The following is a 13834-nucleotide window of genomic DNA, read 5'->3' as shown; positions in this document are numbered from 1 at the left end:
ATGCATTAGACAGGATTACTAAAGACCGTTAGTTATACAACTTTTGTGGGTGTAGCCTGATTAGCTCATATAGAGGGCTTTAAGTACTGTGTGTCTCTTTTCCATAAACATAAATTAAGAATACTGTACATTCCATCAGGTCTATTAGACTCATCTCAGGGACAAGTTATCTGTATAATGGGAAGTTTGGTTGCTGTTGCCATGCCCCAGTCCTTCAGCCTAATCTTAAACGTATTTTTTATTTTTGGGGGACACACAGGGCCTGATTCATTAACAAATGCAAAACAAAGATAAAGTGTGATTTTTAAACAAAGCACGTACATCGAGCAAACGTACATTGAGCATTTGTCCATATTGAACAAGGCGTGGATCTGAAGAAAAGTCTACGTTCTATGGTGTATGGTTCATTTCTAGGCATGCTCAGTGCGATTTTAAGCAAAATGCGGCACATATCGACATTTACATACCTTAATAAATCAGGCCCACAGTGACTATACTAACATTATTCCCTATATTAGCAATATTGTACATCGGGCTGACCGACTGATATACCATTTCTTAAAAGTGGCTACCATGATTGTATGTTGGGGAGAAGAAAGGAGAGGGTCCAAAGCCTAAAGCACTAAATAAATAGCAATCGTATTATAAAAATACTACATATAATATGTGAATTAATTATACGATTGTGAATCACAGACTATTAGGCCATAGACTGAGGAGTTGTACATTAGAGATTTGTCTTCTTTCTGCCAGGCAGGGTATAGAAGGGGGTGTATTCTCTGTAATGAAAAGTAGTACCTACCATTACTAAAACTAATAATACTTCAGTGGAGATAGTGATGGTTAAAATGTTAGTCTTTTTGAAATATCCTGTAATAATTAAGGTGAATTATTAATATAGCATAGTTAATGCAGCACCAAAACACTATTTAAGCAAAACACCTATTAGAAAATAAATTCTTGATACTCTGTAAAAATGAATGATTAAGGAACCATAAAAGTATGTCAAAAAGACTACTAGTTGGATTACTATTGAATAGTATTGATTACTAAGGATGAAAATCTTCTAATATTGTCAGTTCCAGTGTCAGAGCAAAACACCATTGTTAAACATCTATTGACGATATCAATTGACTTCATGATTGCAAAGTTGTGAAGTGAACAAATCCATATTGTGTGGCAGAGCAAGCGGCAAAACGACAGATGCTGGTGTATTTTTATTAAGATCCGGTGAAGGGGCTGATTTCTATCACTGCTTATCAGAACAATAGCAAATCGATAGCCGAAATATATTATTAAACTCTTGTGGGAGCAGCTGAACGATTCTAGCTGAATCTATCTATATATAATATTGGCCATTGCAAAGAGCATTCTAAGAATAAAGCATTTTCTTATTCATTTTCTTGTAATACTGCTATCCTGGAATGGCAGTGACAGAAGGACAGCAATGGTTCTTCTGCTTCCGCAATTCTTGTTAAAAAGGCCTATAATAGAACTGGCAGAAACTACCACTGTTATTGCCTGTGGTGACCCCTTAATGTGTTGTTTGACATTATGTTATAATGGGTAATGATCTTCTTAACATCAGTGCTGCCACTGTAAAGTATTAACGAAGATATTACTTCTTTAAAATTATTATTTTTATTTATTTATTTTTATATTCATGCCATTTTCTGACTTCAGAGTGGTGCCAAACATGTTGTTTTTATTGTGCATAGTGCTCACCTATATAAAAATATAAATGTTCCATCATTGTGTGTGCGCATACTCTTACTTTCTAAAGTTCTGGGTATTGTCTTTAACTTTTATCTTAAAGGAAGGTACAGAGCCTGACAAATAGATTGCTGCTTCACGTTCTTTTGATGGCATTCACTTAGCAGGTGAAACGTACTTGGACCACACATAAACCTCTTCTGGCTTACTCCTTTGCTTCCCTTGGCATGGGTACTCAGTAAATCCACAACAGCCAATGCATTTAGTCTCTAATTCCAAGACGTCTTCAAGGGAATATTTAAAGCTTGATAAAGTGCATCACTACGCTGTCCCTTGTGGAGACATTGGTATTCATAGTTACTATGTGAACACCGGAGATAACTGTCATATCTCTGGATTTGAACTGTTGACGAATTGGTCTCATTGGTCCGAGTATCTAAGGCATAGAAATATTTGATAAATTGGCTCCTAAGGGTTAATACTTTCACAAGACAAACAATACAAAGGAATGTAATCATGAATCAAACATCAATGCATAATAATAATAATAATAATAATAATAATAATAATGCTACATGTTTAAACATACCAGTAATGCAAATTTTAATTAAGTCCTGACATCCACCTCCCCCAACTAGCCAGGCCAATCACACTCCATTTTTTTAAAATTACATTTAGAATTTATAGATAATATCAAATCTAAAATCGTAATATCTAATCTAACTACAGTCTTGTAAAGTTAATCTCTCTTCTCTCCAGCTTCATCCTGTGCTGTATAATGACCAAATAGGAAGAAAACTGTTATTTTATGTAAACTTTTTTACATAAGGAGGCAAATATATAACATGATAGTATCATAACAACAATATCAGCTCCTATTAGGTTATTATATATACAGTAATTTGTAACACTGCGAGGTGGTTCTTTTAAAGAAATGAGGGGGCTGAGCTGTACTATATTGGTGGCTCATTGTTCTCCTCACACTTTTATTGTCATCTTTTTTCTGCAATCCAGAAGATGTTGTTTTGGATTAAGTAATTTACAGTAACCAACGTTAGTTTACTAACATGCTGGTTTGAGCTATATTTTCATCTTACAACTGATAACTACTTTTCACCTCTTATGGCAGCGGTAGCGTACTAATGTGACAGAATGGGGCAATAGGCTTTGCATTTAACTATGGAGGTATTTGGCTAATAGTCAATCTTGTGAAGTAGCTCAATTATTTTTTAAACACAGAGATAACTTCCCCCCCATAAAAAGAAAATTAGGACGCTAAGATGAACTCTGAGTTGCCACCTTTCATATACAGGAGAAGTGGTGGGAAAATACTTAGAATTATTCTAACCACTATAAATGCTACAAGGATAGTCCATGTAAGAAACTCTCCTCTGTGTCTTAGGGTGGGGGGGGGGGATTTCTGTTTTATTTTATTTTACTTTACTTTAGGGAAAGTGTTTCAATTCTAACTTATTTAGTTGGCATGGCGCTGTCAGTTCAAGATTGACCACGCATAGATCAAGGCATAGCATAACATGCATAAGATAACATACACAAACTAGATATAATATTATCACATAATGAATTACTGTATAATATCATCAGAGTATACATTATTATATAATATCAGAGAAAGGTCACAGATAAAGTGAGGCAGGAGTGACAACGTAATCAGAAACTTAATGATTATTCCTCCTTCTGGCCTTAACCTTCATGTAGCTAGTCAGAGGGTCCCACCCAGCATCTCCACTTGTTGGGCTTCAGAGAACACATGATGATGGGCGATGTTGTGCCAACTTACGTAACCCAGGGGAGAGGTCAGGTGTGGTTACTGTAGGCTGGATCTTGTATTGCACCCAAAGGAATATATCTGTGAGCTCCTGGTAGATGGAACCCCAGGCATATACCAGGCCGGTCCTGTGTGTGATGTTTACTTCTTCAATGTCTGAGGAGGTAGAGATACCTTCACCGGTGGCTGCAGGCAGAAGAAATATCACATATATTTCATATAAAAGAAGTGAAGGAAAAGTTTCTGAACACATGAGGAACATAGGGTCAATCTATAACTAGAGATAAAAGGCCCTTTTTTTTAGCATATTTTTCTTTTCCTATAGTAAAAGCACAATTATAAATAAAGTAACTGATTCTAACAGTGACATTAAGTGTGCATGGAGCTATTGATATTTGACCCTTGATGTAGAATATGTGGTATCAAAAGCCCCATTGTATGGTAGCACAAAATAATAACTCTAAATATTCACAAACTCTAATGAGGGAGTTATTATGAACATTATGTGCTTCCCATAATTTTAGATGTATAAAACTATATACTTATATATGTATACAATTCAGCTCTGCACACTTACTTTGCCCGGTGTGAATGGGGTTTGTACACAAAGAGCTTCTAGCTCCACCCAATCAATGTCCCGGAAGAACGGATGTTGGCGCATTAGACCGTTCACACCCAGACGTTTCTGAGGATAATCACACAGGAGCTAAATAGAGCAACAATAACCAAACTGATTGATCCCTTATATCTGCATATTTGACAGCAATGTCATTCAGTGATGTTTTGAGAGTCAAAAAAGTAAAGTAATATTCTTTTACTCTAATCAGAGGATGTGCATCTAGTTTAGGACAAAACTATAAAATATCTCAGGTGTAATAAGTGGAACATGCAACACTGATCGACTGGATTGAAGTTTTCTTGAGCCACAAATTGTTTGTGACTCTCAGTGGAACCAATAAAATGTATCTGACATATAAAAATACAGATAGTTTCTCCAGATATATCTGCACATTCATAACAAGAACAACTACCTGATGTAGACTAGATAATGGGAGTTTTATAGAAATAATAAATGCTGACAAATGGACACTATATTAATGGTGTCCTTATACCTAGTACTGTATACTAAGTATCTATTCTCACTCAGCTCCTCAATGATGTCCCTTGTTGTATGTCTGAGGTTGAAGTCTGGCAAAGCCGAGAGCTCACAGAAGAACTGGGACTCTCCCGTTGTCATTTGGAAAAGTACAACACCAAAGGAGAACCAGTCTACCCCGGTGTTGTACGTCTGTCCTAAGAGCATTTGCAGATAAGATGGAAACAGATCATTAGATTAAATAGTTTTATAAACAGGAATATATACAACTGGTCAGTGATCACTGCACAATAATCACATACAGTGAAAACAGTGCATGATTCTGTGTGGAAGTGAATTGGCAAGAACAAATATATGTGTTTAAATCCACCTCCAAATACTGTACTACTATATAAATGTAATGTATGGGAAGACTGTAGTGCCTGTAGTATATACACATGTAACCCCCATTCTAAAATTTTCTCATCCCCAGTCGTAAGTATAAATTATGTAACAATGTATACATGTAACAAGTGTGAAATTATCTTCTAACGCTGCTGCTTTTAACATACATCAAATTTCTTTAAGCGTATTTCCTAAATCATAATATTATAATTCCCTGTAATAAATTTGCCTGACAAAAATGCCAGTTTGAGGAAATCAGAAAACTCATCCCATGCATAGAGTGCTTCGTGAATGAAATTACTATAGCCCCATCACAGCTTAACTTAATAAAGAGTGGAGGTAACTGTCAGTCATTTGCAGCAAAATTACAAATGACTAAATATTGGGGAACTGTAAGTCGTTGACAGTTACGCTGCTCAGACCACAAGTGTTAGGATGTGTAATAAATAAAATGATTAAAAGCAGACAGAGTGTCCCCTTCCCAAATCCTTAATAACCCCCAGCAGAGGGTTGGTTTCCATTTTAATAAGGAAAACATGATCATTGGGCCCCACTGTTAAAGTGAAAAAGTGTCCTAGGCTGGTCAACACAGGGAGGTGAACTTCAAAAACCATTGTGCTACCAGCTGTAAAGTGGTGGGGCTCTTCCTGCCCAGCCTAGGTCTCAGTGGTCATTAGTAGTATGCGGGGGGTCATTGTTTATGGGTGTTTTTTCATTTTCTTGTTATTTTGGCAGGAGATTCGCCCAGTGATAAAAAAAAAGAATTGACACGTTCAACATAAAATTGGTGTTTACTGTGTATGGAGCCATACTATTATATGTAGAGTAAAGTGAAAACAACTATTAAACTTGGAATATATGACAATAGTATCAGGACAAGTAATAAGCACAAAATTGTTTATTAAAGGGAGTTGGGATAAAGATTGATAGAAAAGATTAATAGAAGAGATCAAATTTATTGACATGGAGGAAAAATCAACAACTAAGAATGAGCATAGACATTAGTAGATCATTGAATGTAGTGCTGACCATATTTGGAATCATCAGGTTGAGCAATTTGAAAATTGCACCCAGCACATGGTAATGATGACTCACTGGGCACTGACCCCAAAATGACTGAAAGTAAATATGGAGGAAAGAGTGTAAATGTGTCAGTCTTTACTCCATATTTGCCTTAGCATATAGACCCCATATATATGAATAGAACTAATATACTAAACACCTCACCTCTGGGGCAATGTAGCCGCGTGTTCTTGCATATCCGGTGGCCCCTTCGGTCTTATTTACAGCCAGCCCAAAGTTAGCGATCTTAATGTAGCCTCCTCCATCAATCAGGATGTTCTCTGGTTTTAAATCGATGTACAAAGAAAATGTATACTTTGTTTTTCCTCTTTATGCACTCATTTAAGTAATGACAATATACACTGTAAGTATCATAGCTGACTAAGACTCACTTACGAATGTGGAAACGTGCAACTCCCATAGAACAAATGCATTTTTCACCTGGCTGGATTATGGCATTCCCCTGGTATGAGGACAGTTCCAAAGACCAGGAAGTGGATGTGCACCTAACACAGCATCAGAAGAATGGCACAAAGCATTCACCTGACCACAAGGTACATTGTAACATTCATGGGAATACCTCGGTCCGGAAGGTCAGATATCCACGGAGTAAAAATGGGCTTCCGCAGGCCTCTTCCAGGACCTTCTTCTCCACGAGGGCTTTCTCCTCTTCTGCTGATGTCACGGCTCTCTTCCTCAAGATCTTAATCTCCACCTCCTACATTTTTTCTAACCACTACAAATGCTACAAGGATAGTCCATGTAAGAAACTTTCTTCTGTCTTGGAATGGGGGGGTGGTAGATAATTTCTGTTTTATTTTATTTAACTTTACTTCTGGTAGATGGAACCCTGGGCATATACCAGGTCGCTCCTGTGCATGATGTTTACTTCTCCAAGGTCTGAGGAGGTAGAGATGCCTTCACCGGTGGCTGCAGGCAGAAGAAATATCACACATATTCTATATAAAAGTGAAGAAAAAGTTTCTGAACACATGAGGAATATAGGGTCAATCTACAATTAGAGATAAAAGGGTATTTTTCTTTTCCTATAGTAGAAGCACAATTATAAATAAAGTAACTTATTCTAACAGTAACATTAACTGCACATGGAGCTGTTGCTATTTGACCCATTGTGTAGAATATGTGATATTAAATGTCTCATTGTTGGATAACACAAAATAATGCCAGCATCTCTAATCGGTAAAGGTGCAATCTATCTCTTCCACGGTTCACGTACTCTAATGAGGGAGTCATGATGAGCAGGGGGTGAACATTACGTCCTTCTCATACTTTTATATGTATACAACTACGTATTTTTATATGTATATATTTCGATTGTACACGCTTACTTTGCTGGATATGTATGGGGGTTGTACACAAAGAGCTTCTAGTTCCACTCAATCTATATACCAGAAGAACAGATGTTGGCGAATTAGACCGTTCACACCCAGACGTTTCTGAGGATCATCATACAGGAGCTAAAAGGAGCAATAAGAACATAGCCAAAAGTATTTGTCCCATACATCAGCAAGTTTGAGAGCAATTTAATTCAGTAATATGTTTTCAGTGCCAACCAAGTAATGTCTCTCTTTTACTCTAATCGGACGACGTACTTCCAGTTTAGGAGAAACATTTAATATACAGTATTTCAGGTGTAAAGTGCAACATACAACACTGATTGACTGGATTTTATTTTTGTTAAACCACAAATTGCTTGTGAGTGTCAGTGGATCCAATAAAACTAATCTGACACATGTAAATATAGTTTCTCCAAACACATCTGCACATTCATAACAAGAACAACTACCTGACAAAGACTAGAGAATGGAAAAAACAAATGCTGACCAGTTGGACTCAATATTTATGGTGTCCTCATGCCTAGTACTTATGGTATAATAAGTATCTACCCACACTCACTTCCTTAATAATATCCCTTGTGTTAGGGACTCAGGTTCACTTTCCTGTTGTCATTCAGAACAGTACAACACCAAAGGAGAACCAGTCTACCCCGGTGTTGTACGTCTGTCCTAAGAGCATCTGCGGATAAGATGGAAGCAGATCATTAGATTAGACAGTTTTATAAACAGGAATATACAAGTGATCACTGCACAATAGTCACATACAGATACACACAAGGAAAACAGCGCATGATACTGTGTGGAAGTGAATTGCAAATTAAAAATATGTGTTTAAATCCACCTCCAAATACTTGTACTACCATAGAAATCTAATGTATGAAAAGACTGTAGTGCCTGTAGTATTAAGAACTGAGATCTGCATAGGACCGAAGGATAATAAAAGCTTTGCTGTATCTTTAACTGAGCTATTCTCTGGAGTGTTAACAGTTAATCTTTGGGTACGCCCATCTGGTGTCATAGGGGAGGGGTTTAGGACTATAAGTTGGATGGGCGGAGTTTGCTCAGTCCTTGGCAGTTTGGAAGTTGCAGCGTGCAGACGTGGATCCTGATAAGTATCTGATTCCCCCTCTCTGTCTCCTGTTTTTTTCCTGCTTGTACTCCCCTTTTTTCTCTTGCTTTTCCCACTAGAGTGTTTGTCATTCTCACCTAATTTGCTCAATCCTCCGTTTCTTTTCCTTTTACTAAATTCAACCCTCTCCTTTTCCTCCCTTCTCTACTAGCCCCCCCTTACCCCCCCCCTCTCCCGCTAATCCCCCACCCCTCCCCCCCCTCCCATTTTTGGTGGGGTTGCATTTTGGCCCAATTTCCCTTCCAATTCCCCGGGTGTATCCCCCAGCGGTAATGGCGGGTGTTGGTCCCCTTCCTTCCTCCGCTAGGCCCAGCGGTTCCCCTCCCTCACCTGCACGGAGATTCAGTGGCAGGCTGAGGGTTCCTCCTGCCCGGGCATCCGCCGAGGGTTATGGTGGCGTTAGCGGGGGTCGCAGAACCGGAAGTGACGGCCGTCACTTCCGGTCGAGGTCAGCTCACGCGGCGGTTCCTCCGGTGGCTGGCGGGCTTGTTATTCCCGGGCAGAGGGCATCCAGAAGAGACAGGTGGTCCTCGGGGGGTAGTATAGCGGCGGGGGGCCCTCCACCCGCTGCTGGTAGAGTTCAGCAGTCCCGCGGGCAGCGGGTTCATGGCGGCCATGTTAGGGCGGGCGGGCATCCTGGTCCTGAGGTGGGGCGACCCCCTCCTCTCCAATTATCCCGGGTTCCAGCGGCAGATAGCTCCTCAACGGGCATAGTGGGAGCCAGTTCAGTCATCAGGGGTAGCAGGAGTAGTTTGGGCCCGGTAAGGGTGCAGAATGCAGAGGCAGATCGTGCCTCAGCAGGTTCAGCGGCACATAGGGTTCATAGCAGGGGCAGCAGTGTGGTTCGGGGGGAGGCATCAGTGGCCCCTGTGGGTTCTGGTGTTAGGGGCATCCCGGTGGGAAGAGGGGGGTCCTGTCACTCAGTCTCCGGGGAACATAGGGGTCAGGTGCGGGGTTCTTCGGGGTCTCAGGTCATGGGTAGGAGCCCAGGGCAACGGTCCTGGTCTGGGCATAGGAGAGGCACGCACGGCTCGGACGAGCGGCGCGAGTCACACGATGGGGGTGTTCCGGTGAGTGAGTCCCTGGGGGCGGAGAATTATAGGGAAGTGTCGGGCTGGGAGCTGGGTCAGGGGGTGAGTTCAGATCATGGCAGAGAGCATAGAGCAACGTCCCGTGGTTCCCAGTCTCAAGCTTCTGGTAGTAACATTTCTTTCTCAGCAGTGGCCGGTGGGTATGAGGAGGAGCGTTTCGTGGGAGCGGAGCAAGTCGTCCGTCACCAGGCATGGTCCGGGGACGAAGGCTGGACGCAGGGTTCTGAGACTGGTTCGGCGTTGGCAGGTGAGCGTGATTTGTCTGATGTACCTGATGTGCAATCCGTGTGGTCCGATTGTTATAGCTCTAGTACGGGTTCAGATATGTCTGGGTCTTCCTCCAAGAAACTGATTAAGAAATTGCACAAGCATTTTGTACCGCGCGCTGGAGCTAGGCCGGCTGACGGGCGTTTTAGGCAGGCAAGAGGTTCCCGTCTTACAGGTGACGAGGAGCTGCGCTGTGCTAGTACCGGGATACTGCAGGGGGTTAGAATGGTAGTCAGAGACAGAATTCGTAAAGGCCGACTCATTGACATGTTCGCTATGACCAATAAGGGGAAAAAAGCGGTAGCCCAAGCCCTCACACGGGGTGGCGCTGGGGAGACGAGTTATAGGTCATACAAGAACTGGCTTATGGGGGCCTACCTTTTTGCGGCGTGTTATTTAGAAACGTGCCCTACAGAGTGGATGGACATGTTGAAATATTTATACATGATCCATGAGATGTATGCATCATCACGCCCCGGGGTATGGCTGGCCTATGATGAAGCTTTTCGGGAGAAATATGATGGACATGCGAGCCTCATGTTGGGATTCAAGGATGTGGAGGTATGGTTACAGGTGTCCCAAGATGGCGGGGGAGAGTCTTCACAGGGTTCAGGTTGGCGGCGGCCGTCGGGGCGCGGCAGGGGTGCCGCGCCCTTTGAGGGTAGGGGCCGCTGTTTCCCTTTTAACAAGTCCGGTTGCCTGCGCGGAGCGGCGTGTAGGTTCTCACACACCTGCACCCGCTGCGGTGGAGGTCACCCAGCTAAGATTTGTGACAGGCAGAGTCGAGGAGGGGGTGGCGACGGAAGTCGAATGGCTTCCGGACCTGCGGAAAGCCGCGTCACCAATTAACGTGGTCAATCTCGGCCGCTGGCTGGACCGCTACCCAATAAGATGGGCTGCGGAATTTTTACGGGAGGGTTTTAGGCATGGTTTTTGGTTACCTATCGAGGGGTCTGTCGAGATCGCCTCGATGGTTAACCTAAAATCTGCGACGGTGTTCCCCGAAATCTTGGCGGAGAAGGTGCGTAAAGAGGTGGCGCTCGGGCGGATGGTTGGGCCTTTTGCGAACCCTCCTTATCGGAACCTGGTAGTGTCACCGGTAGGGGTGGTTCCTAAAAAGGCTGCGGGGAAGTTTCGCCTAATTCAGCACCTCTCTTTTCCAAAGGGTGCATCGGTTAATGATGCCATCCCTGAAAAATTCTGCAGGGTAGTGTATCAGTCTTTTGAGGAGGCGCTGGAGATGGTGAGATCTTTTGGGCCCGGGGCTTTGATGGCGAAGGTTGACATCGAGTCGGCCTTTCGGCTTCTTCCATTGCACCCGGACTCGTTCCCTTTCATGGGTTTCCATCTGAGCGATGGTTACTATGTGGATAAATGCCTCCCTATGGGGTGCGCAGTTTCATGCTCCTTCTTCGAGTGTTTTAGCACGTTTTTACACTGGTGCGTTTGTGCCGGAACCGGTCACCAGGGCGTGGCACACTATCTGGATGACTTCCTTGTAGTGGGCCCAAGCCAGGGACCCACCTGTGGGGATGTTTTGTTTTCACTTAGGGCTCTTTTTCAGTCACTTGGTGTCCCGGTCGCGCATGATAAAACTGAGGGTCCTACTACCCGTTTAGCGTATTTAGGCATCGAGATCGATACGGTCTTGGGTCTTTGTAGGCTTCCAATAGAGAAGGTAGTGAAACTGCGGGAGCTTATAGGGGTGGCGCTTGGGTCTGAAGGGATGTCATTGAAAAGGACTCAGTCTATACTGGGACTTTTTAACTTCGCCTGTCGGGTAATTCCAATGGGTCGTGTGTTCTGTCGGAAGCTGGAAAGGGCAACGTCAGGGCGTAAGGGACCTCACTGTCGAGTACTGCTATCTGCCGAAATCCGGACGAATTTGGCAGTTTGGGATCTTTTCCTGCGGGATTTTAACGGGGTTAGGTTGTGGCCTTCTCTCCCTGTGTCTAGTAAGGAGCTGGAGCTACATACTGATGCGGCAGGGGGTGTGGGCTTCGGGGCATATTTCGCAGGTGACTGGTGCGCTGAGCGGTGGCCAGAAGAATGGGTGCAGGCCGGCTGGACTGCTAACCTGTTGCTGTTAGAAATCTTCCCGATCATAGTCGCCCTTGAATTGTGGGCCCCCAGATTAGTAGGGAAACAGATAGTTTTCTGGTGTGACAATTTGGGTGTCGTGCAAGTAATCAACCGGCAGAAGGCCACCTCTCAGCCGGTCATCACACTTTTGAGGAGATTAGTATGGAGGTGTTTAGTCGATGACATTAGCTTCAGGGTGCAACATGTTCCTGGGGTGGATAATGCGCTGGCAGATTCATTATCTAGGGGGGAATGGGAGAAATTTCGAGCCTTGGCACCTCAGGCATCCCTGTCGGGTTCACCTTGTCCCACTTATATCTGGCAGATTGTCAAGCCGGAGTAGAGGGTCTGGCTGAATCATCATTGGCACCCGCTACCAGGGAGAAGTATCGGTCGGCTTGGCATGACTGGTGTGCGTTCCGGGACCAGGGGCGCGAGTCAGTGGCCTCAGGGCATCAGCTAATGCTAGCGTATATTTGGGCAGGTTTCAAGTCCGGTAAGTCCAAAGCGGCAGTGTCAGGGGCTTTGGCCGGGATATCCTTTTTTACCAGGCTTAGGAATGAGGTCGATTACACGAAAAGTTTTATTATAGCCAAAGCATTAAAGGGTTGGGCGAGGGAGCGCCCTGCGCTTCCGGATGGAAGACGGCCCATCGGTGAGGCTTTGTTGACGGAATTGCTGGGGGCTATTAAGGAAGTAAGGAAGTAGCACGTGATGCATTTGAGACAGCCTTATTTCGCGCAGCATTTGTCATGCTTTATTTTGGAGCGTTTAGAGTAAGTGAGGTAGTGGCCTCTTCTAAGTCTTGTCCTTTGTCAGGAATGTTATTATTTCCCCTTCCTCAGTATGTTGTAAAATCAGGAGATCAAAGTCTGACCAGTTAGGTAGAGGGCAGTGGGTTACATTGGCCCCAAAGGTGGGTTTCTTAGTTTGCCCTGTTGTTATTATGAACGAATTTGCTGTTATTCGTCCTGTGTCTGCAATTCCGTGGCTGGTGCATGGTGATGGTACCCCCCTCACCCGGTACCAGTTTACGGCAGTGTTTAAGCGTACATTGTCTAAGCTGGGCTTGGACGGATCCCAGTTCGGCACTCATTCATTCAGAATTGGTGCTGCCACGTCTGCAGCTTTGGCTGGGGCATCAGAACGGGCCATACAGGGTGTTGGCAGGTGGAAAACCAAGGTATATAAGCGTTATGTTCGTCCTGCTCTCCTTACCTAAATCTTCCTATCTTTTACCTATCTATCTCCTGCGGTGGTGGCACAGGTCTTAGACTTGCTCAGGCCTTTGGAGGTCGGGCTCGAAGGGCTTTCTCCATTTTTTTCCCACTGGGTTTTATGGTTTCACCTTCGTCTGTGCCTCCGCCCAAAACCTTTTTCCTTCTTTTGTCGGTGTGGGCGTGTTCTTGGGTGTTTGTGTCTGGTGTGCTGAGCATTTGTTAGCTCTTGTGCTTTCTGTGGTTTGTCAAGTTCAAATTTTCAACATCATAGGGGCTCTCTGAGTTCCGTTTCCTGGATGTATGAGCACGTATGGTTGCTGTTGACTAATGTTTGGTTTTCTCCACCCTACAGACCATCGGACCCCGCTGCGCATCTGGGTGCTGGGACACTCTTATATTCACTGGGCTCGATTGCACAGTGCAGCTAAGGATACTTCTCTGTTTAAGGGGGCAATGGTAGTGCAGTGGATAGGTCGTAGAGGTCTTAGATGGTCTGGTTTTCGGCATCTCCTGAGTAGTTATGCTGTCGTTCAAGGGGTACCTCAGGTCCTAGTTATTCATCTGGGTGGTAATGACATAGGAGGGTGCAAGTCGGTGGATTTGATTTTGCGTATCCAGGAGGACCTGGCTTGGGTGCAAGCAT

General features: G+C 43.6%; 2 protein-coding genes across 2 annotated transcripts in view; one reads left to right on the top strand and one right to left on the bottom strand.

Annotated features, from left to right (window-relative positions):
- The window catches only part of LOC142103771 (protein kinase C theta type-like), a 51793-nt gene that overhangs the window by 35270 nt on the left and 2689 nt on the right, over positions 1-13834 (bottom strand). The window lies entirely within an intron of this gene.
- LOC142104040 (uncharacterized) lies at positions 8747-12679 on the top strand. The gene is made up of 2 exons (XM_075188491.1): positions 8747-9869; positions 12297-12679. The coding sequence occupies exons 1-2, from the start codon at positions 8804-8806 to the stop codon at positions 12677-12679; spliced, it is 1449 nt and encodes a 482-aa protein (XP_075044592.1). The 5' UTR covers positions 8747-8803.

Source organism: Mixophyes fleayi, chromosome 10 (genome assembly GCF_038048845.1).
Source record: "Mixophyes fleayi isolate aMixFle1 chromosome 10, aMixFle1.hap1, whole genome shotgun sequence".
NCBI lineage: Eukaryota > Metazoa > Chordata > Amphibia > Anura > Limnodynastidae > Mixophyes > Mixophyes fleayi.
The sequence above is the reverse complement of the archived record's forward strand: the minus strand, read 5'-3'. Positions and strand labels throughout refer to the sequence as shown.

Excerpts from the sequence above, each read along its gene's own strand:
- LOC142104040 (XM_075188491.1), top strand. The coding sequence starts at position 8,804 with ATGGCGGGTGTTGGTCCCCTTCCTTCCTCCGCTAGGCCCAGCGGTTCC. Across the intron at positions 9,870-12,296 it reads GACTGGTTCGGCGTTGGCAG|ATTGTCAAGCCGGAGTAGAG; the intron begins GTGAGCGTGATT and ends TATATCTGGCAG.